The sequence below is a fragment of the Sphaerodactylus townsendi genome, linkage group LG02, assembly GCF_021028975.2.
Source record: "Sphaerodactylus townsendi isolate TG3544 linkage group LG02, MPM_Stown_v2.3, whole genome shotgun sequence".
Taxonomy (NCBI): domain Eukaryota; kingdom Metazoa; phylum Chordata; class Lepidosauria; order Squamata; family Sphaerodactylidae; genus Sphaerodactylus; species Sphaerodactylus townsendi.
Genome location: NC_059426.1, coordinates 38,050,317 through 38,074,884, shown reverse-complemented (window position 1 = coordinate 38,074,884; position 24,568 = coordinate 38,050,317). Strand labels below are relative to the sequence as shown.

At 43.4% G+C, this 24,568-nt stretch overlaps 1 protein-coding gene across 3 annotated transcripts in view; it reads right to left on the bottom strand.

The window, feature by feature from the left end:
- The window catches only part of CCDC148 (coiled-coil domain containing 148), a 166,888-nt gene that overhangs the window by 29,216 nt on the left and 113,104 nt on the right, over window positions 1–24,568 (bottom strand). For all 3 annotated transcript variants that reach the window (XR_007243438.1, XM_048483322.1, XM_048483323.1), the window contains one exon: window positions 11,118–11,258. Coding sequence is in view for 2 of the 3 variants with exons in the window: in XM_048483322.1 (XP_048339279.1) it covers window positions 11,118–11,258 (141 nt within the window). In the remaining variant the exon portion in view is untranslated. The remainder of the gene's footprint in view (window positions 1–11,117; window positions 11,259–24,568) is intronic.

Genomic DNA, 24,568 nt, shown 5'->3' with positions numbered 1-24,568 from the left:
TTGGCACTCCAGATGTTATGGACTACAATTCCCATCAGCCCCTGCCAGCATGGCCAATTTGCCATTCTGGCAGGGACTGATGGGAATTGTAGTCCATAACATCTGGAGTGCCAAAGGTTCGCCACCACAGAGCTAGGGAATCCAGGGGAAGGCTGTGCAGATCAATAGACGAAGAGCCTTTCAGTTGTTACTTACCAAGGGGAGACTACATTACAGTGAGATGCTTGAGTTCCTGTGAACCCTAGTAGCGGCAGTGGAGGAGACTGCACCAATTTCACCTAATTGCCTTATCTTCCTGTCCACCCAACATGCCTGGGCAATAACAGCGCAGTTTGCTTTTGGTGTCAGAAAGATTTCTAATTTAATCTAAATGTAATGCAAACCAAAACAAGTAGCCAATCTGGAGTGACAGTGAGGGGCTGGATTCATTCTTCTCCTCTTCTCATTTTCCACCAAACAATCAGAAGAAATGTAATCTCTTCCTCAAACAGTTCTATATGCACAACTCCATATGTGCATGTGGTTCCCTCAGGGTTGCCAGATTCTCTCTGGGGGGGGGGGGAATTGCCCAGGGCAACACCTGCTCTGGCGGCCCCCCTTGCCCCCTGCCCCCACACCCCCATGCCCCAATTAGCCAGCAGGAGCCTGCCACATCAGAGCCTCTGCCGGCTGAAGGAGCAGCCTAGTGGGCACCTGGCGGCGGCCCATCCAGGCTGCTCCTTTGACCAGCAGAGGCTCCGATGGTGAAGGAATAGCCTGGCGGGGCAGGCCTGAGGGGAGGGGTGTGGGGGCGATTCTCCAGGGCATGCGCCTGGGGACATGTGACCCCACATGTCCCCGTGAGAACTCTGCCTCTGGCAGACTACAGATATCACTTTCCCTGAAGAAGATGGCAGCTTTGGAGGGGAGAGCTCTATTGAGTAACATCCACACTGAGCCCCCTCCCCTCTCAAAATTCCACCCTCCACAAGCTCTTCCCACAAATCTCCAAGAATTTCTCAACCTGGAGTTGCCAAGCTAGGTTCTCTGACCAGAGATATACGTTTGGAAGCTTGCATCTGGAAATATAGTGCCCCATCAATACTACAATAGCTGAAGTACAGCCAGGATCAGAAGTCACTTTTTATCTGTTGTGAAAGGGAACCAAGGAGCAGGGCAACCCAAGAAGCCTACTAGATGGAGATGTTTCCTAAGAAAGTAGTGCCTGAATGCACTGCATCCGTGGCAATATTGAACAGCAGTGGCTCATGTCCTTCCTTTTCACTGGGAAGTCAGTAAAAGAATAGCCAAAGATGGCAAATCAGCCGTGAGAGTTTTAGTCATACTTAGCATTAGACAAAGGAGGCAAAAAAATCGACTATTTGTTCCTAGTGAAACAAAAATGTTAAATGTTACGTCTAAGGTTCATTAACGACTGCTTCTCTCTGGTAAAAGAAATATCACCATTTAATATTAGCAAGAGGAATAAAACTGTGATTAACCTGAACGGGTATGATTTATAACATTCACCCTAGGTAGGGAGTAGGGGATACATCATTTAGTTGAACTTAAGATAGAAAATATGCATCAATAATTTATAGCTCAGAAAATTAATAGCCCCATTAAAAACAAAACAAAAAAAAGAGAAATGCAAATGAATGTGTTCTTGCATGTCTAGGAGGAATTCCAGTACATAAATAATCCCTTGTTTCTACACATGTTTTATGAGATCCTAAAGAAATGTAAGTGCTTTGGTCTTCCCCATTTTAGTATGAGCCCAGTGGTTAGAGCGCCTGACCATATTCCTGAGGGTATTCAAATTTACACTAGATGGCAGTCTGTACTCTCAGTGGTTACCCAAGCTACTGGACTGGTAAAAATAAAACGGTAGGATATGTATGGTACTGCCTACCTAATTCTTTCTAAATGAAAGCAAGATTGCTATCCATTTGACAGACCTCTGGCATTCTCCTACATTTTGGAGGTACACATCATCTCAGTGTACCTGATATGCCCTAAACAGCCACATGAAGACTTCTTTGGGCAACTTTAAATACAGGAGGGGGGGAACTCCGATAAAGGTATGATAGACAGAGGCCCATTATGAATTGAATGTTTTCCCCGGGGCTCTTCACTCCACAGCGGGGGCATAGTGGGGTCTCCTCACATTTCTCTATTTACACGTAGGGAGGCTCCCCACTGCTTGCTGCAAGGTTTGCCCACCCCCACTTCAGTATCGCTCCTGGTTGTCCTTTGTTTCTAAAGCTGTTTACATTTTTGGATCAATATTTCTATGTTATGTTGATATTTCAGTGTCATATCAATATTTCTGAGTTATATCGATATTTTCATGCTTTTTGCGAAAGCTGGCCATAGATTCAACATAAATGACCATGCCTAGGGGTGGGGGAGAGAACAGAAGGACTGGAACCCCCAAAGCAAGGGAAAACTTTGGAGTTTCCCCGCTCCCACTAACAGCAGGGCTTTTGGGATCTGTGGTGCCGTAACACAGTGTGTGTCAAAACAGAAATCTCTGCCCCGAAAGGAAACGTCTCCTTGCTGCGGGACACAGTGTCTAATCGACCTGAGAATGCCAAACATGGTGTTCAGGACACACACATTTTCTCAGCCTGTTTAAACTACCACCTTCTACAGCCAAATCTGAACAAAGCCAATGGCACTACTTCTGAGCTAGTGGTTTGGAGGAGCGCAATGCAATGGCAACTGTCACAAGAACACAGGCATTTCATACAAACTACTGTAAAAATGATTATCATCATTATTATTTATGGCCCATCTTTCTCACTGAGACTTAAAGCAGATTACAAAATATGTAAAACACTTCAATCAGATGCCAAGGATCTCCAACGAACAATGCAGTTAAGACTAGAATTACAGAACAGTGCGAGCAAAAAACTCTCCAAGGCAGCAAAAACTATCTAAGGCTTGGCATACCATAATGAAGAAAGGGGGTCACAAAATCAAGGGCACTGCAGTAAAAAAAAAGAGGGAGGGGATACACACATACTTTCTCCATCCTGGCCCCTACCCAGTGGAACGCTCTGTCTGAGGAGACCAGGGCACTGCAGCATCTACTACAACTCCACAGGGCTGTAAGGCAGAGCTGTTTCACCAGGTATATGGTTGAGGCAGCTATGGGAATAGTACCATCACTACCACCCCTCTCCACATTTCCTTTTCCCTCTTTCCTATCTCCCTTTTCCCTCCCCTCCATTTTTTCTTTTTGGTCTCCCCCTTTTCAGTTCCCTTACTGTGCTGGTAATCATTGATGTGGCAAAGTGCCTTCAATGCTGGAATTCTATTCGAACCTCCATATTTTAAATGCATATTCTATGCTATTTTGACTTTAAATTTTAATTCTTATCTAAATGGTGGGTTTTAATATATTTAACATTGCATTGCGTTATTTTAACAGAAGTTGAAAACTACCCTGAGCCATTTGGGAAGGGCAGCATATAAGTCTCAAAAGCACATATATAAATACATTCAATCAACAGTGCAAGAGATTACAGAAGAACTGTTCCGTCACACCGATATTGTGCTGTTCCGTCACACCGATATTTTGTGCTGTTCCGTCACACCAATATTTTGTAATCCCACTGGAAAAAAAAAAGTCCACCAGAACATTTCTGTTTTGCATCTTTGGCAAAAGTGTAATTAAGGTTTCTGAAAATGTTCACAGCTTGGTGACTTCCAAGACTGATCTTTAAAATGCACTTATGTCATCGCTTCAAGAAAAATCATTAGACACATTCAGTGAAAAGCAGTTTGCTCCAGAAATACTGATATTTTAATGGATTAGTACACACCAACTGAGGGTTGAAATATGATGTAACGTTATTAATTTTAAACAGAGTTTCATTTAAACTGTATTTATATACATACTGCGACGGTAAGAGAAACTGCCACCTCGTTATGACAATAGTTGTGCTAACTATCTCTGGACATGTTTATGCCTTGTAATAAAATCTATCTTATTTCATTAACTGCCTAGCTTTACAGAGTATTGCATAAGAGATGCATAATACTTCCTCATAAAATCTTACGAGGGTCAACAGCCTCTCTGATATAATTATCTGAGTATAAGGCCTGTGATCAGCATCATGTACATTCCCATCGCAAACCACAGCACCGTGGGAGGGCTGGGTGGGTGGGAGAACACGCATGCAGCAGAGTTATCTGAGATTTGGATGTGGCAATGGGCACAGTTCTTTATTAAGCCTATTCATCTTCCAAAAAAGGTTACATTTTGTGCATAATCTCACTAGTTGCAATACAGTGCGGATTGCTGCTTTACTGAGAGTTCAGTCGTAAAAAAATAAAATGCAATCAACAATAAATTTAGATTCCCTCTAGGGTGCCAGTGTAATTATTCCATCTGAGGGAAGATGAGGAGAAAATCAACACTGGAGAGGCAGTGTTCTCAAACAAACTCAAGTGTGCTGCAGGCACTAAGAGGACCAACAGCTGGCATTGTCCCCACACACACACACACACACGCACGCACGCACGCACGCACGCACGCACACACACACACACACACACCCTCCACGTGGAAGGCTGATGAGAAACTGACATTGCAATGGCTGCTCTTTCTTTTCATCCTGGCTTCATACCAACTGGCCACAGACTTCTTCCCATTTAATTCCAACTGTTGTGGAAATATAAAAATTCAACTTTAATTCCAACTGGAATTAAATCAGAGAATCTATCCAAGAGAATCTATCCAGAGAATCTATCCAAAGCATCCTCCTGCTTACCAAATTTCAAGCAGACAGGAGAAAGCAGTCACATTTTGACATTTGTGTTAGCAGACTTGGCACCTATGAGGTTTCCTGAGATTCTCAAGCAGGCAAAAGGCTGGATAGATTTTAAAAAAAAAACACGGAGTGTGCACTGGTGAAAACAGCTAAACCCTTCCTGCTCTGCTTTACTACAGTGATTTCCCCCCTGGCGATTAATCCTGGGATAATCACCCCAAACATCCCGATTTCCTCTCGATCTCCCCACTGCCGAACCGCGGAACACAGATCAATCCCAGCTCTGTTGCTCCTCCTCCCTCTTTTCCCGTGTTTCCCCAGTACCTGATTGCTTGTGGAACTTTTTGGCAAAACATGCTACCAATCCGCATCGGTGGGGAGGTTCGGAGGCCTGATGCAGTTCAATATGTATATAAAATTATGCACGGGGTAGAAAATGTTGACAGAGAGAAATTTTTCTCTCTTTCTCACAATACTAGAACCAGGGGACATCCATTGAAAATTCTGGGGGGAAGAATTAGGACTAATAAAAAGGAAACACTTCTTCACGCAACGTGTGATTGGTGTTTGGAATATGCTGCCACAGGAGGTGGTGATGGCCACTAACCTGGATAGCTTTAAAAGGGGCTTGGACAGATCTATGGAGGAGAAGTCGATTTATGGCTACCAATCTTGATCCTCTTTGATCTGAGATTGCAAATGCCTTAACAGACCAGGTGATCGGGAGCAACAGCCGCAGAAGGCCATTGCTTTCACATCCTGCACGTGAGCTCCCAAAGGTACCTGGTGGGCCACTGCGAGTAGCAGAGAGCTGGACTAGATGGACTCTGGTCTGATCCAGCTGGCTTGTTCTTATGTTCTAATTTCCCGCCATTCACAGTGACACAAATGCCTCCAGCCAATCAGAGCGTGGCGGCCCATGCGCATAGTTATTTCTTTGTTTTCACTTTGTTATGGTTTTGTTTCGTTTCAGTCTAACCTTTGACCGAGGGAACAAGAGCAAGGGACACTCTTCTGTATCATTACTGTGTTTCTCCAAAAATAAGACAATGTCTTATATTAATTTTTGCTCCCAAAGATGCACTATGTCTTATTTTCAGGGGATGTCTTATTTTTCCGCTTCCCAGCTGCATGCTCTGGTGTTCTGTTCGACGGGCATGCTTCCAAACAAAAACGTCTTACTTTCGGGGGATGTTTTATATTTAGCAAAACCTCTACTATGTCTTATTCTCAGGGGATGTCTTATTTTCGGAGACACAGGGTATATCGTTATGACATTAGAACATTTAAACACAGAGGGGTGTGACTTGCTCATGGTCTCATGTCTTCACGGGCTGACGTGATGACATAAAGAGAAGTTCCCGCCCGAACACGGCACAACAGCCAATTGGGACAGTCCTGGCAAGCCGATTGCGCGGTGGTGGGGATTGTCACATTTCTGGAATCCGAGCAGGCCCATTGAACATGGTGCAATGAGGACAATGAAACTGCAATTAAAAGTTGCAGTTTATTTCGAAACTTGGATTAATCTACATCTGATTTTCAGTGGGAAATCAACCTACGTTGCACATAAGTGATTTCAGTATTTTTCTCAGGCCTGTCCAATTTGGTTATCAGAGCCAGGCTGGGAGAAATGCTGACATCAGTCAATCAAATGCAGCAAATTCACTCTCTGTCTCCACACACACACACACACACACACACACACACACACACCACCCACCCACCCACCCTGCCTACAGGGCTGAATGGATTCCACAAAGGACAAGCAAAATGTTTCCAATGTGCCTAAAAGGTGCAGCACCAGAGCTGAAAACAGAATACAGAAGAACATACACCCACCCCAAGCCTCTCCCAAACTGTTTTGAAGATGGTGTGTAGCAATTGGCAGAATGTTGAAATACTGTACACAGCAGGAACATCTGCCTATTCTTCTGGTACAAAGTCGCCCCTGTCACTTAGATTATCTGCAGCATCATTTTATCTCCTCACTGCCCCTTCCACTGCTGCCTTTGCATTGTATAAATATAAAAAGCAGAGACTGAGATGTCTGAATAATGATAATTTATATAATTTTTGTAGCAATCAGATCTGCACTGCATTTCTAAACAGAGCTACGACCTTCTAAAGCCTTTGGCGTGAGTGAGCTTAGAAGGGTATAACTGCTTAGAACTGCACTGTTGGTATATTTAAAGAAAAGATGTGATCTGATTTAGATTTCAATTAATAGACATTCCTGCTAAGTAATTGCTGTGACTATTCACGTGCACTATATGGTTGCAGGTGATGCTGGACACAATGGGAGACACTCCAGTGACCATCTTACCATTCCACTCAATTAGGTGTGGAGCCTTTCTACATGCCAAGTAACCTTTGCCTGGTAGGAGAGGCTCTTCCTCCTGCAGATGGTTTCTAGTTGTTATTATTATTATTTTATTATTATTTATTAAATTTCATAGACCACCCAATCCCTGCAGGGCTCTGGGCGGTGTACAACAAGCAAGCAATGCACAATAAAATACAAAAATTAAAAATCCCTTAAAACACACTAGCAGCATTATCAGAAAACCTATAACAATTAATATAACCATTAATAACAGTAGTAATCGATCAATAGCATCCGATCTTAAGGCTGGGAGGGAACCAGCAATGCCAGCAACAGAGATGGAATGTAAGGCAGTGTCGGAGATGGTATAAGGCATGATACAGGGCATCAGGAGGGGCAGGCAATCCGCAGCCAGCCTCCCCAAAAGCCCAGTGGAATAACTCACCAAGGTCCCACAGGGCCCTAACAGCAGATGGAAGAGCGTTCCACCAGGGAGAAGCCAGGGCCGTGAAAGCCCTGGCCCGGGTAGAGCCCAGCCGCATCATTGAGGGGCAGGGAATTGTCAGTAGATTAGCCTCTGCAGATCGCAGAGGCCTGCTTGGAACATATGGGGTAAGAAGGCTGTGGAGTGCAGTGACAGAATACATAATGACCCCCTCATTTTCCCTCTTCCCTCTCCCCATTATGGGAGAAGAAAGATGTTCAAGTACAAATGGCAAACAAACAAAACAAATCCCTACAGTTGCATTACCCCCATTTGGAGTTAATGCAGTGGTGACTGCTGCTGCCTGCAGTGAAACACTTGCCCTGTAACAGTCGAGGACAACTAATATTCAGGGCATGTGTATTATCTAGCATGGTGGGCTTCGTCATGGCAAAGAATGGCCAGTGTCATCTTCAGGGCTGATCTTCAGGGCTGCAGGCAGAGAAAGAGAAAAGTCGGATGAGGTTCCTGGCCAGTACATAAGGGTACTGCTGAGACAGATCCATCCAGTTCAGTATCCTGGTATCACAGAGCACGATGAAAGCAATATTATCTGTGCCCCAAAGACAGGGAGAGTTACTCCAGTCCTTCCAGGAGGCGCTTCCACAGCAGCGGGGCAGCAACCAAAAGACCTGGGACATAACAGATTCGATTCTTGAGAGTGACAGGACTGTTAGGAGACCCAACTGTGAGATGCACAGCCTTACAGCTCACAAACAATAGTATGCAGGTGCTGTTTATGTGCTATTCTGTGCTATTCTAGACTGTATTAGTGAAAGAAGAAGCTCATGCAGAGAATAAATGGCTACCAAATATAAATGTTTTTACTATCACAAACATTATCTGTGATTCAGAAGGCCCCTGGCAGATGTGTTATCACAGGCCCATAGAACACTTACCTTGGGCCTTTTACCTGCGCACTGGGGCTGAAGTGTGGTCTCCTTGCATTTCTTGGTTTACACACAAGGAGACAGTCCAGTTCTCCCAGCAGCTAGTCTCAACAAGCCTCTATTTCCTGGTTCTCTTAACTCTAACCTTCTTAAAGGCACAGATCTCATAACACTCAGTAGTCCCAATACTGTAGAGTTTATATTCTCTCCCCCCGTCCCCCTGTTCTCTCTCTCCCAGCCTCTCTCTCACTGCTGCCATGGGAGAGAGGCTTGTTTTTAAAAGGAGGCTTGTGCGAAAAAAAAGGTTTAAAAAACCCTCCCAGTCATTGGGAAGGGCAGAAGCAGAGTGAGGGAGATGGGCTGGGGCCAGGAACAGACCCTGCTTGTGCTGTTCCTGGCAAAAGCCAACTTCATTATATCAAAACACTGATACATCAAAATGAGTATTAGAGAAGCAGGAAGTAGCTGGAGGGAACATGGGTGGTTCTTGCTGTCCCTGGCAGAACTTGAGCAACAATCCAACAGGTCGACAGGCAACCACTGTTTAATTTAGACTATTTATTTAGACTATTTATTAGGTTATGGTTGTTGGATATTGTTTTGTAAATGATGGTATTATTATGCTGTTATGTGACCTTTATTGATATTCTTTGCCAGGTGTACCGTTATTACTGTTGATATCATGTTGTTTATACTGTCACATTTCATGCTATTATGCTATGTTTATTGATGTTTTTATTGGTGATGTTGTGCTTGTGATATTTTTACCATGTGAAATTTTATGATTATTGTTATTTGCTGCTTATATTGCTTATGTTTATTGATGTTCTTACTATTTCGGAATGTTATGCCTACTGATGTTTTGTTGATTAACTATGACCCATGGTGTTTGTTGTTTATATTATTGTTGTTCGCCCCCCTGAGCCCTATGGGGGAGGGCAGGATATAAATCGAATAATGAAATGAAAATGAAATAAGGAATGGGGCAAGGGGGAAGGCATGTATGGGAGTGTGAGGAGTGGGAAGGGTGGAGCTAGGCAGGCTGGCCACGGGCAAAGGGATGAGGTCCGGGGCAAAGCTCTGCTTAGAAAATCTCCTCACTCTGGTGGCAAAGCAAAATTAATTGATGCTACAAATGATCTCAGTTGCTGCGGGGCTTAAGGAAATACATCTGTATAAGAAATCTTGCTGCAACAAACACTTTTCTCCATCATGCAGCAGATGCCTTGTTCATAGTCAGCCATAGTCTGCTATAAAGAGTGAAATATAGCCCCATGGGAAATGTATGAGCTTTTGGATCATGGCAAAAAGCATCCAATATTAATCCTATGCTTAAACACACTGAAGTCAGGGGATGCAAGAGACAGGACTATGGTGGGGGAACCACATGGAAGAACTATTCTGCATGCACTGCAGAGATTGGGACACTTCCTCTGTCAAAAAAGTACTTACTTTCTTCACTGGGCAAATCTCTCTTGAGATTTAGAAAGACCTCAGAATCACTCCACAGTACTGTAGAAGGAGGTACAACGTGGGCGCGATTCCCATGGGAGTCCCAAAGTGCACATAAAAGAACCTGCACATGTCTCTGGATCCCTACCTGGGAAAATTTCTTCAGCTCCCATTGACAGACTCTGCCTTGTTTTGGAAAAGCACGTTCAATTGTGAAAGCTTTTCCTTTTAGCTTTCCCTTTCTCCAGTATTCTACATCTTCTTCCCATGCGGAAAAGCTGGATGGCTGCAATCTTCGCCTTGGAAGTAATTAGACATTTGTCTTCCCTTGCTTTTTGCTCCACTGATGAATACAAATCCTTTGCATACGCCAAAATGCCAGAGTAACAATATTTATTCTCGCAAACCTTGTATAAGTTAAAGGAGCTACTAAAGTGAATAAAGTTACTCCTATTTTTTTAAAGACAAGATTTGACCCCATGTTTTGCCTGATCCTTTTTACTTGGTATTGACTTGAACAGTTAAAAAGGTAGACAGGCAGATGGACATTTAAACAAAAGATTGTTATAAGAAACAGGATTGTTGTGTGAAAACAACCTTGATTAAAAACCTAGAAATACAGCAAATGTACAGGTCTTCTGTGACATTCCCTATTTTTCTTCTTCAGTACCGTTAGGGTTTTCTTTTCAAGTGATGAGCAAACCAGATACTCGTTGTGATATCCTGAGCAATGACCACATTATTTTCCTGCAAAAGACACCGGGCATCTGGTCCTCTCTTTGGCGAAGCAGCCTCTGCAATGCTCTGATTGCAGCGTGCAGACATTACACTGTGATGCTTATTTGGTGCATTGCAGCATACCTTGCTGCAGCACTGAAGCCTCAGCAGTCTTGGCCACATTCGCTCCTGACAGCAAAAATCTGCTGGAGAGTAGCGGTTTGGCATAGGTCTGTTGTTGATGTGCGTGGCAGGCACAGGGCAAGTGAACAGGTCTAGGCTATTCATGACAGTCGCCACAAAAACTTTACACCACCTGGGCGAAAGCAGCACAGAGTTTTCAGGCTGAAACAGGCACTGTCAAATCTCTATTTAGCCCTTGTTAAAACTATAATACCACTAAAGGCTGTTTACAAGGATATAAAGCATCCAGTTCCATTAAAGCTTTAAATATATTAAGCTGTTTAACCCACACACGTTACTCATACTTTTTCTTTGTCCTCTCCTCTCCGAAGCATTTCCTTTTCTTTCTGGAACTTCGCTTCCTCATCTTCCTCCTCCTTTCTGCAGGCAGCGATAGCAGCTTCCAGGCTGGCGGCCTCTTTCTGCTGCGCCCGCCATTGTAGAACCTGAACAACAGAGATGGAGACCGTCAGCTCCGTGGGAAGACAAGCAAAAAACAAAACAAACAAACCCACCCTGAGGCATTCAATTTTTCTACTAGATTTAGCAAAAAGGCAAGATGATAAGGCTTGCATACCTGCTCCCCTCCCCGCCCCCCCACAGTACACTGAGTCTTGGCCATTTTGATCCTGCAAGTCAACAGAACCTTGAGGAAAGCACTAAGGGCAAACTCGGGCTCTGCCATAAGAATGGGAAGTGGCAGAAATTACCTTCCCAGCTTCCCAAGAATTGAGCTTCGCAAAGTCTTTGAAATGGCATGGCTGGATGTGTGCCAGTAATATGGACTAGCAAACACATGAAAAAGCCAGCTGGATATTGAGAATTGTGTTTGTCATGCCGGGTGGTAGCTATACTTCCTCATCACTCTCTATCAGAAGAAGAAGAAGGAGTGTTTGGATTTATATCCCCCCTTTCTCTACTTTAAGGAGACTCAAAGGGGCTTACAATCTCCTTTCCCCCCCCCCCACAACAAACACCCTATGAGATGGGTGGGGCTGAGAGAGTTCCAAAGAACTGTGACTACCCCAAGGTCACCCAGCTGCAAGGGGAACTGCACCCAGGGCATGTGCACACCCTATGTCCCTGCTGCAGTGTCGTCCGCCCCCATCCCGGAATACCCCAGAATGCCCCTGCCATGCCCCCGCCATGTGTTGGAATGCACAAGCTAATCTGGTTCCCCAGATAAGCATCCACAGCTCAAGTGGAAGAGCAGGGAACCAAACCCAATTGTCCAGTTTAGGGGGTACCTGTTCTTAACCACTACACCACGTTTATCTGATATTGATTCCTATGTTTCTTACAAGATGGCTCTCTTTGCCCTGGCGGCTAGGAAATTACGAGCAAAGTATTTAAAGCGCTGTTTGAACTGATGTTCCAAAGTACTGGAGGTTAACTTAGGCCGTTTCTGCACGGCCAGGAGGCGCCCCCACGCCGGCAGGAGTTCTGCCCGCGTGGGGGCGGGAGCCTGCTCGCACGCAAGCGTGCGAGCAGGCGAAGGGGAGGCCGGCAGACGGCAGGCGGCTCCGCACGGAGCCGCCTCTGCGCCCTCCCCCGCCCCACTCACGGTGTCCTCCTCGTCGCCTGCGGGGCGTCGCAAAAACGGCCTAGCCCCTGGAGGTCGGAGGACAGTGTGGGCGGGGCTGCGACGCCCCGCAGGCGACGAGGAGGACACCGTGAGTGGGGCGGAGACGGGAGACAGCGTCTTCCCGGCGGCGCGGTTCACACCGCGCCGCAGGGAAGACGCTCCCTCCCCAACAACAACCCTTTTAAAGGGTTGTTGTTTAGGGCGGCTTGACGCCGCCCTGGGGGGAGGGAAGAAGAGTCAGGTCGCCGCTGCTGCGTTGCAGCAGCGGCGCCTGTGCGAACGGCGGCCTGGGGGCGCCTTTTTTGGCGCCCCCAGGCCGTCATAAATGGGCCGTGCAGAAACGGCCTTAGACTAGCTGAAGAAGCTGCAAAAACATCTGACGTGGAAAGTATTTGATGGGGCATTTTAATTTAGAGATTGCGAATACAAATAATTTATATTTTAATGTAAAACTAAGTTATTGTTTTAATTTAAATGTTTTAACTGCATGTATCTCTGTATTGTTATAGCCAATGGCTCAAACAATAAATACTTGACTGACACTACACCACGCTGACTCTCAACTCACTAGTATAAATGCACAACCTCTTTCAAGAAAAGTGACCCCCATATTTTGAAGTTTCCTTAAGATCTGCAGTTCCTTGTTGCAAAAACCACTGGTCCAAGATGATGCAAGTAGGCAAGATGTGAGACATCTATAACAGGATCTCCCCAAATGCTGGCCAAAGTTAAAAAGTGGCAGCATGGAGCCATTTTCCTTGTAAAAATTGCCACCCATCATTCAGCCACCTCCAGACCAGCACAGGGGAGGAAATGACAGGTATAACAAGGATACTTGTAGTTTTTCCATATCTGGTCTAACAGCAGCTTGGGATAGCCAGTTTTTAATCATGAAAACTCATTTCTCCAATGCCACAGCCCCAATCCAAAGCAAGGTCACTGAGGGAGCTTCCAAAACTGTGTCCAGAGTTCCAAACAACAGATTTTCTGTATCTCATCAAGATGCACTTGAAAAGGCACTTCAGGAAGAATGAAAGACAATCATTTGTCTATGGTTTGAGACTTTTCTTCAAAACAGTGCAAAACAGAGTCCTCCATTATAATGCCCTATCTTGAAATAGCACCCAGACCTACAAACTCTGTTTACTAGAGGTGAACATGGGAAGAATATGCATACTACAAGATTAAGTTTCTCTTCTGGGCCCTAGGGGTCCTGTCTTCTATCTTCAGTTGGAGGAATTTTAATATGACCGGAGCAGGCACCCTTCTCCTCACCCCCACCGCAGAATGAATGCCAACAGCGAAAGGCCAGATGGTTTTGTATTGGGTAGGATTCCAACTGCCAAATTTAAACAGGGTAGAACTGACACCTATGCTTACCATACTATGCCTGGATATGATCTTGGAGGCCTCTCTTTCATTGCAAATACAGGCAGAGTGGTGTTTTGCCATTTCTGCTAGGCTGGTCAGTTCTCACTACAGTGATCCATACAACGGTCACCTATAGACTGGACTAATGTAACTGTCTCTACACAGGGCTACCCTTGAGATTGCTCTGGAAACTTCACCTGGTCCAGAATATGGCAGCAAGAGTTCTTACTAGCATACCTTTAAGATTGCATATTCAACCTGCACTGGTTACCAGTTGAACACTGGATTAAGTTCAAGGTTTTGGTGTTAACCTTTAAAACCTTATGCATTCTGGGACTATTGTATCTCTAGGACCGTGTCTCCCAATACACCCCCCAGAGTGAATTACTTTCTACTGGAAGTGATCTACTAGTGATCCCTGGCCCTAAAAGCATCCAGCTGTGCTCAACCAGAGCCAGAGGCTTTTTAGCTCTAGCCCCAGTGGAACTTTCTGTCAACTGAGAACCAGACCCTGTGGGACTGAGCTCAGTTCCACAGGGCCTGTAAATTGGAGGTGTTCCAGCAGATCTGTGGCTGACACAGCAGCAATTACATCACCGCTGGCCTCCCTATTCCTACCCATTACTTGCTTCCAGCAATTACTGTGATATTACTGGGTTAGGTTGGTATGTCCCTCCACCTGGGTCATTCACCCAGGAATTAATTGTAATACAGCAGCAGGGAGTATTTTAATTGTCAAGTATTTTATTGTTTATTTGCAAAACATATATTTTTGTATTTGTATCATATTGTTTGCAAGCTGTGTTGAGCTCATCCTTGGATGGGAAAGGGCGTATATAAATCCATTAAACTAAACTAAACTTGGGACACAGGGCCAGATCTCCAGCCAACCAAACAAGGCGCCGGAAGCTCTACTGAGGTCAGAGTGGTTGGAAAAAGCAACAGGCATGGCTTATGCCCACCATCACTTCCCAGACCTGCTCAGCCACCATCCGAGTCTAAGGGCAATCCCAAAAATGCTGGCAATCCCACTGGGGTTTGGCTTGCTCAGAAAACAACTCTCAGTTCTTCATCCCCCCCCCCCCCATTTTGTTTATCAACATGCTCACAAGCAGACAGTAAATTCCCTTCAAGCACTTGGGGCCAATAAGATGGCCTACTCTCGTCATATGTGAAGGGTTAACTCAACATTCAATGCGGTACCCTAGGATGCACATTCTGTTCTGAATTCAACCCTCCATAATATTCCACACTCAACACAAAGATCATACCAGAGGCTCAAATGTGCTTGTTCACACCCAGCTGTGTTATGGGAAATAACATACAAAATCCACGCCTTTGTGGGGAAAACACAACATGTGGCCGACAACAGATGAAATACTGACAGGGTCATCAACTTCAAGAAAATTCCCCCCAACGTACACACAAATAGAATTCTATGTAAACAAGCCCCAAGATGGATAAACCGCGCCTCCTAAGCAAACAGATCCTGGCTCTATAAATCGATAAAACTGTATTTAATTAAAAGCATGCAGTCATTTAACTCTCTGATTTATTTAGCAGATCTTATACTCTAGCCAATACCGCAATGTTTAGGAACACGACGTCAATTTCAAACTTTAAACAGGCTTCTTCACAGTATAAATCTTGTTTGCATTGCTTATTTACTGTTTATGGCTCTTAGTAAATAATACAGAAAATAAGAGGAAGGTTGGCAAGTGAGATCCTTCATGCAGAACCACCCACTCCCAAGTTGTGGGATGGAGAGGCAAGCTGCCAAAAAAACACCCGCAGTGATTTTGCAAACCAACATCCTAACCCATCAATCCCTTTCAGAGACAGGCCCTCAAGTGTGCCTGAGGAGCTCCCCATACCCACAACGTCACTATACAACGTTGCTACTATTTCAAAGTCATGTGCATATACAGCAGATCCTTCCACTGAAGTGAATGGAAAAGCCAATATACACAGGAGGTTTTTGTCCATATCAGACCCCTTCTTAGAGATCCTCCTAGATCTCTGTCAGCTAAACGCATTAAATGTGTATTTAGAGCTATGCAATAGATCTCTTTTTAAAACCCTCTATAAAACTGGGGTGCATATGGCCCTCTTCCTATGGGAAATACATATATTTTATAAAGAATCTCTAAGACATGTTTTAATATTTGTATCAACATTTAAATTTTTAAAGGTTTTAATGATTGTATAATAATTTTATGTTGAGACCCAGGAGTGTATCCACACACCCCTCCTCCCCCGCACCGATTCAGGGGTCATTTGTGACCCCCCCATCCCCATGGGCGGTACAGGGCGCCCATCCAAGCCACCTCCTTCCCTCCCCAGACCCTTGGGGGCAGGGCTCTGAGGCGGGGGCAGAGGCAGCTTGGACGGGCACTGCAGTGGAAGGCCAACTCCTGGGCCACCTGCCATGAAACCGCCCTCCACCTCCCTGCAGGCCACCTACTGCCCCCCCCCCCGGCCTGAGGAGTGCAGGAGACGGCCTGCAGGGAGATGGGGGGGCGGCTCAGACAGGCACCATGGCTGCAGGCTGCTGCAGTGCCCATTTGAACTGTCCTGTCCCCGAGCCCTGCCCCCGAGTGCGGGGGACAGGGGGCATCTGGAGCAGGTGTTGTCCCTGGGTGCAATTTCCCCCCAATACATCTCTGTTGAGACCCGCCCTCAACCCTGCGAGGATAGGACAGGATATAAATCAAATAAATAATAAATAAAAGTTTCGTTGCTATACAAAAGAACTATTGTGCCAGATATTTTGTCTATGTATTTTTGGATTTATATCAATTATTTAAATAAGTTTAGCAGTACTGAGAAATGCCACATTAACATATATAATCATTAGATATAATTAGTGTACTATTAAAAAACTGAATCCATGATAAATAATTTCTTTTATTTAAAAAAAACCTGGAAAGTATTATTTGTCTCATTTGATTATACGCTGCACACTAATAATTCACTAGTAAAATAGGTCACTGACTGTAATGACTGTCAATCAGAAACATAACCCCAAAGGACAAAGAGGAATTAAAACTGAAAAGGGCTGCACCAGGGCTGATTTTTATTACAATGCAGAGAATGTAATGGAAATAACAACTATAGACTGTGAAAGTGCTGCTAAGGATCAATAATCTCTGAAGCATATTTATACAAGTATTCTCATCTTTGTACAGATACAATCTATAATACCTGCAATAATTCCATTTACAGTGAAGACCCATGATAATAAAAAAAAAATCAATATATGATTTTCAATGGCAATTTTAAAAAAGAAGATCAACGGCTATAATAAGGAAGTTTCATCAAATACCCATACGACAAATTTCACAAATTGAACTTCCATCCTGTTGAATCAATGTAAAAACAGCCCATTCCTATCATGCTTACTTAGAAGCAAGTGCCAGTAGGCTGGATCCAGACTGAAGTTTTCATCAGCAGAATGGACCATACTCCCCTTTCACTACTGCCCACTGATCTCCACAAAACGCTGCTCCTGGGGGATAGGGAACCCCTCAGAAATAACACGAGGGGGGTCTGCAGCAGGAAGGGGGAAACCACGGAAATCAACAGTTTAGTCTGGATCCAAAACTCACTATGCTCAATGGAGAACAGTCCCAAGTGTGCTCGTAGAACTGCAGCCTCGGTGTAAGTCTAAGCTCATTTGCCCGAAATAATACTCCCTTGAACTCAGTGGGATTTGTGTTTAAATAAGCATGCTTTGCAATCAAGCTATAATTCATCTTAGAGGCATTATGAGTCAATGATAGCTATTGTTCTTTGGGCTCTCAATCTCACCTTCATGCTAGATGTATTACTAGAATCTTGGCAGAAAGTACAGAACATAGCAAAGTGAGAGCTTGGGCAGAAAGTGCTATTTAATATATAATGGGTAAATATACATATCCCTCTCAAAAAGTCTGGAGGTTTGAGCATGCCTCACACAGAGACAATGCCAGTTGGGGTTCGGTATTACAGGGCTTCATGCGAAGATGATAACTAGTACATTGGCAGAAGACAATAGAAAAGTATAGCTATTTTCTAAAGTAGGCAGGTTTCCAAGGAGAATGCCTGAAGAAAAGAATAAGTGGCTATGAAATAAGACTAGCTGTTCATTTATCGCCACTGAAGAGAATACAGTAATCACCTATTTAAAGCAGAACATCTATACCAAACTGAGGAAAGATAATAAAGGAGGGGGAAAGGAAACAAGAAAGCAAATTTGTCTGAATTTTCTTGCATAATGCTATCCGCAAGAAGTACCATAACATCTTGATTTTTCAATATGCATTTGGTTGCGTAAATCTTGGCCTTTATAGATTCTAAACAGAAGGGGAGAGGGTATGAAACTTTTTCTTCTGCTGTTGCTTCGACAAAGTGACAAACAAAAGAGGGGAACCAACGTAGCCCTACAAAACTAGAATTAAGTTCCTAAAAAATCAAGAAATTGTTTAAGGAGCCATGAAATATAAACCCACGAAATATCAAAAACCCATATGTATCTACTACAAATTAAAATAATCTACATCTGTAAAAAGTCCATAATAGCATACCTCATACATACAATATCACAATTACAATACGCAGAAGGATCAAATGGGACAATTTGTTGATCCTTCAAAGCAGATGCATTTCAGCCAAATATTCTTTTTCCGTTTTTTTCCCTTTTTGTTTTAATTTATATACAGTCTCAGTCACAAAATAGCATTATAATTGCAATTTGTAGCCTGGTAGCTAAACACGGTGTGACTTTTGACCACTGAGGAAGGTCAGTTGTTTTATGGTACTTAAACCTTGACAAAGTCTGCCAGATTTTCTTCAGCTCCTAAATCAGGGTTACCTGCCTATTTGAGCCTGCAGGTTTCTTCAGAATTTTGAGAGGATGGTAAGAACCACCTGAAAACGGCGGCTATAGCAGGACAAAACTAAACACAATACCTTCTTCCTTGCTTTGCAAAAGAATTTCACAACAGCCACACTAAACTCGAGAAGCTGTCTTATTTAAAGACTTGTCTGTCGAAGTATTATCTGTACTTTGATTGGAAGCTTGTAAAGCAATTAGAAGAACAGCAAACATGAAAAAAGAGTGTGTGGGCTCCTTAAAATGTATCTGCTCCTGAACATTAGTCTCCCTTCATACAGAGCTGAGCTTTGTGGACTACAAGAAGCTCGTGTGAACAGTCCAGTCAGGCCTGATGGGGGAATGTAACCACACTCCCACGACTAAAGCAAGTCCAGGCACTTACCAGTCCTTGGAAACTCCTTTCCTTTGAACGTGGGCAGCCAATGAATTGCCTTGCTTTATAGTGGCCATGCCCAGTTTCTGATAAGTTTGACAGGTGCCATGGGAAGTAGTAACAGGGCACAATGGTGTCCATGGGTTCCATGTTGGGGGGTGGGGGGTGGGCTGCCCTAAATAGATAAGGAAAGATCAATGGACAGTCCTCATCTGCAAGGGTTCCAACACTAATACAGCTACAGGCTACATGGAGGAGTCTCAGATCACACTGCTGGCTGTTGCATGGCTACAGCCCCATTAGTACAGAGTAAGGTATGAGGTGGAAGAGCAATCAGGGGGTGGGGAATCCTATGTGCTTCTTTGGCAGGCAGTCAAGCTCCAGAATGTGCTTGCAAAAACAGAGTGGACATTCCACAACACTGGTTGGGAGCAAAATGGGGTAGTGGGTGCCCCACGTATAACGAGATTACTCACTGCCAGTTTAGCTGACACTTGTCTATATGTATTTTGTGGAATATCAGCACTTCTTGCCATTGTTCAGTGGGAAGGGGCAGTGTTGATGTGTGTCCACATGCACCCTCAAGTCCTGCTAAACTGCCAAGGAATTACATCCTCTTATGAAGAAGAGGGAGAAAACCAATCTACACCCTCCTGTATTTCAGATACAGCCAATGTAGAATACTGGGATTTGGGAGATCCAGTTCAGATCCGCTTTCAGCAACCAAGTTGGTGACCTTGAGTCACTAACACACTCTCTTTTAGCGCACACTACCCCACAGGGTGGTTATAAGGAGAAAATCATGAGGAGGATGGAGGAAGTAGTAGTAATAGTAGTAGTGGTGGTGGTGGTGTTTGGATATATATCCCACCTTTCTCTCCTGTAAGTAGTCTCAAGGTGGCTTACACACTCCTTCCCTTCCCCTCCCCTCCTCACAACAGACCCCTTGTGAGGTAGGTGGGGCTGAGAGAGTACTGAGAGAAATGTGACTAGCCCAAGGTCACCCAGCAGGCTTTATGTGTAGGAGCAGGGAAACAAATCCAGTTCACCAGATAAGAGTCTGCTACTCAGTTGGAAGAGTGGGGAATCAAATCCAGTTCTCCAGACCAGAGTCCGCCACTCTTAACCACTATGCCGTGCTGGCCCTCCAGCAGGATGAAAATATACCTGTTTCATAAGACTCTTATAACTGTACAATTTAGGATTCTTTCTACAGATCACTGCTCAGTTATTCTAGGGATTTAGTCTTTTTTCTTTAAGCTGTTTCCTAAACTGGTTTGAGACGGAGAAACGGAATGCAATTTATTCAGAAAGAATATGACTGCAAGAAAAAGAAATCTAAGGGGAATTGCAGCAACGGTTTTGCATGGTCCACTGAAGAGTCTCTGAAGCAACAAAGACATGCTAGTGCTACATATGTGTGTGTGTGTATGTATAGATATGTAAATGCACACATATGTTTGTGTGTGTGCCTATATATTGGGGGGGGGGGGGGGGCTCACGTTTATGGAACTTTCAGTTAATTTTGCAATGCCTGATTCAGAACCCAGCCCCTCATGGAGTCACATTGTAGGAAATTACTAAGTTTGTGGCCCGAGTACCTTTCTGTAAAATGGGAAAGCAATTACAACCACCCAAGGTCCTTTGTAAGAATGAATAATGGATAGAAACAAACTGTGCATTATTTAAATATTTATGCCATCACACGGCTAGTCTTATTTTATGACACAGTGATTAGAATTACTAAGATTTTCTCTTCTATTCTGACGCATACGATTCAAGGTCCCTTTAACTTCCAGTTCTTTTGAAAGCATCTGCAGGGTTTCAGGGAACGGAGCAGCAGTCCTTTGAAAGAACAATTTCCCCTATTATACCCAGCATTTCTGAATACAATTTCTGCTAAGGAAATCAGCACCGATTCAGAATGCCTGGACAATGGATCACTGTTAGATAAATGTTTTAGGACACGTCTATTTTTAACTTTAAAGGTATAAAACCAAAAACGTACACAAAATAGCGAATTAGATCTCAACAATGAAGAAAGATTGCTCAAGTCTTTTCCCTATTCTAAATTCAGCGAATCATGAATATATTCACTCCCTTCCCTCAGCTCGTGACAAAAATCAAACTGGCTGCCAAGATTTTCCTCTCTCTCAAACACCCCAAGTTAAATGCATTTTAAACTAACTATTGGCACAGGTTTCTCTCATAAACAGTGTAATGATTCTTTAAAAAAAAACCCTCCCCACTTGCTGGTGACGATTAGAGTCACAATTCACTAGAAGCCGAATGTAATCAGAAGAGCTGGTGCTGATGATAGCAAAAACGCATCTTACATTTTAAGCCTCTGGGGTTGGAGAGAGCTGTTTTCCGATCAGGAATACTTTCATAATAACCTGCTGTTGTCAAACAACAAGGATTTAGATAGACAAACCAGAAGAGCAATTGTGTTGAATGGCTGCGGCAATAATAATACAAGCTGTATTATTAACATTAGAGTCAGTACGGTGGCAGGGGCTATAACAGCTTTGACAAGGGAGACTTACGTTCAAATGCCCACTTGCCACAAAGCTCAGTAGATAAACACCAGGTGGGAACTGGAATTCTCTGAGAATTACAACTGATCTCCAGCCTTCAGGGATCAGTTCCCCTGGAGAAATCGCAGCTTTGAAGGGCAAAGTTTATTCATACCCACAGAGCCTGCCTAGGTATTACTCCTATATCTACATGGATTTTTCAAGCCAGAGTTGGCAGTCCTACTGGATGATCTTGAACCAAACACACACTCTCAGTCTTACTGACCTCACAGAGCTGTTGTAATGGATAAAATGATATAATTCCCATCCATGTCACCTTGAAAATCCTATGAGAATGGTAAGGTACAAAAGGTACCACAGAGCTGTGGCACTATAAAGGGTCTCCCCTCTCTTTGCAACCACCCAGTTTATTGTGAGGGGAGGGGCTTGCACTAAAAAGAACGTCCACTAATGTCTTGAGATTGTCTACCCTGTTTCCCTGAATATCCCCTGAAAATAAGACGTAGTAGAGGTTTTGCTGAAGTGCGAAATATAAGGCATCCCCTGAAAGTAAGACGTAGCAAAGTTTTTGTTTGGAAGCATGTCCAACGAACAGAACACAGAAAAATAAGGCATCCCCTGAAAATAAGATATAGCGCATCTTTGGGAGCAAAAATTAATATATGACACTGTCTTATTTTCGGGGAATTACGGTAGTTACGATCATCATCACACCTGGCCCTCCTACAAAAGGGTACATGAAAGACTATTTGGTCACATGTTTGGGGGAGGGTATACCCGCAAGGCATTTTTGCCACACTCAAATGTCTGTGCTGCTACTGTGAAATTTTAAAACAGTCTCTGGATATGTTCACAGTTTCCTGTAACAAATATGTACAGTTTTTAAATCATTACTCTAATCTGTTAAGCGAAACGTCATCTATGTTTACATTAATACCTGTACTTTGCCGTATATAAATGCAGATCTACAACAGCACAACGCAGGTGTGATTTTCTAAAATATATATTTAAGTCCTCTCTTCCCATTCCAGTTCAGGTTATGAAGATAGAGAAGGTGCTTTGAGATGTACAACGTAAACAGAGATGTAAAATTATACCACTCATAATAAGGGACACATTGCTTTCTTAACATAATTACAATAACTACCTACGACTTCACCAGCTTGGATTTTCTATTCTATAATTATTCATTCAAAAATATTATTTGCTTAGCTTACTGTCCAGAGACTATATTTCCTCCATATGCTTTTATAAGGCAGAAAAGTCACACAAATTACAGTAATATCTAACTTCTTATAAGCTTTGACAAAACAAAGGCACACATGTTTTTTTCTAAGGGGAAAGCAGATTTCACTTAATCCCAATTGAAATAAAGGGAAAAGGTGGTACATGACCAGGCCCCAAAGCCTCCCGAAGTACAATATTATATTAATGTAATTTTATATGCAAAACTAACATGATACATGAAAATACATTAGTTTTCTAGCAGCCGTACTTGCGACATGCAGGCCTAAGGAGAACATTAATAACCAGGAAAATAAGATGTCCCGGATTGCGGTTCTATCCTCCTTGTGGTATCAGCAAATGGGCTTCACTGAGTAAACATCAAATGCACTGGTTCAATATTAAATAGTCCTGAATGTTAATCTAATATTAAAGCAGGAGGGGAAGCGGCTCCCCCACAGCCTGTTTCACAAATGAGATCACATTTTAGCAAGACGGCAATTGCCAGAAGCAATAAGCTCCGAATGCCAGTTGTAATTAAAAACTTTAGTTTCAAATATATTTCACAGTTGATGCACGGTGCAAGGAGGATTTGCCAAGCGAGCACAGATTGCTTTGCCACACGGAGGGGACACTTCTTCATAGTCAGTTAATTATTTGACGAAGATACACTGCAAGCATGTAAAGCACCCTAACCATGACTAACTGTATGTTGGTGGTACCAGATGCTTCATTCCATACTGCTTATTCATGAACAGCAAATTATATATACCGTGTTTCCCCGAAAATAAGACAGTGTCATATATTAATTTTTGCTCCCAAAGATGCACTATGTCTTATTTTCAGGGGATGCCTTATTTTTCTGTGTTCTGTTCGTCGGGCATGCTTCCAAACAAAAACTTTGCTACGTCTTACTTTCAGGGGATGCCTTATATTTCGCACTTCAGCAAAACCTCTACTACGTCTTATTTTCAGGGGATGTCTTATATTCAGGGAAACAGGGTATTTTAGTGTATATACAGATATCAAGTGTACTATCCCTAGACACAATGAAATTAAGAAGCAGTTACTCCAGTGATGAAAATTAGTGAAAAAGAACAGCCCCCTTAACTGGTGATTTCAATAAGCAATATGAACAAAGGTAGAACAGGAAAAGGCAGAAGATGTTGCTGTCACACGCAGTCACTCACACAGTGCGACAGAAACATTCAGCACATTCATAGGCCCGATCAGGGTTTCCTGTTTTCAGTAATGCTTGGAAAATAACAATTACCAGTTTTTCTTTCCCATTGTAGGTAGTATAAGTTCAGCCAGACTATAGCCCAGCTATGATCAATCGGCTGATTGCAGGTCACCTCCTGGGATTTCAACTGATCTGATCTCCAGGAGAAAGAAATCATTGAAAGTTATTGCTAGATATTTAAAGTTATTATGCTGTTCAAAGCAGATTCTGTGGCTACTCAAACAGTACTTACGATGTCTTTTCTTGAAAACTACTACCTTGGCCTTGCTACAGTTGATGTTAAGATCCTCGTTATTACAGTATTTTCCCAGTTTTAGTAATACTTTTTTCAGGCCAACATGCCCAATGGAAACAAAGACCATGTCATCCACGTGAAGAATAACAAAGATTTTCTGGCGCAACTCAAAGCCTGATAGTTTCAATACTATATTGTTCAGGAATAGACTGAAGAACCCAAGGGCCCATATACATTTCCTGTTTTACCCCTGTAAAGATGGGGATTTGACCTGTTGATAATCCAGATATGCCAGCCCTTCCTCTAGCACAG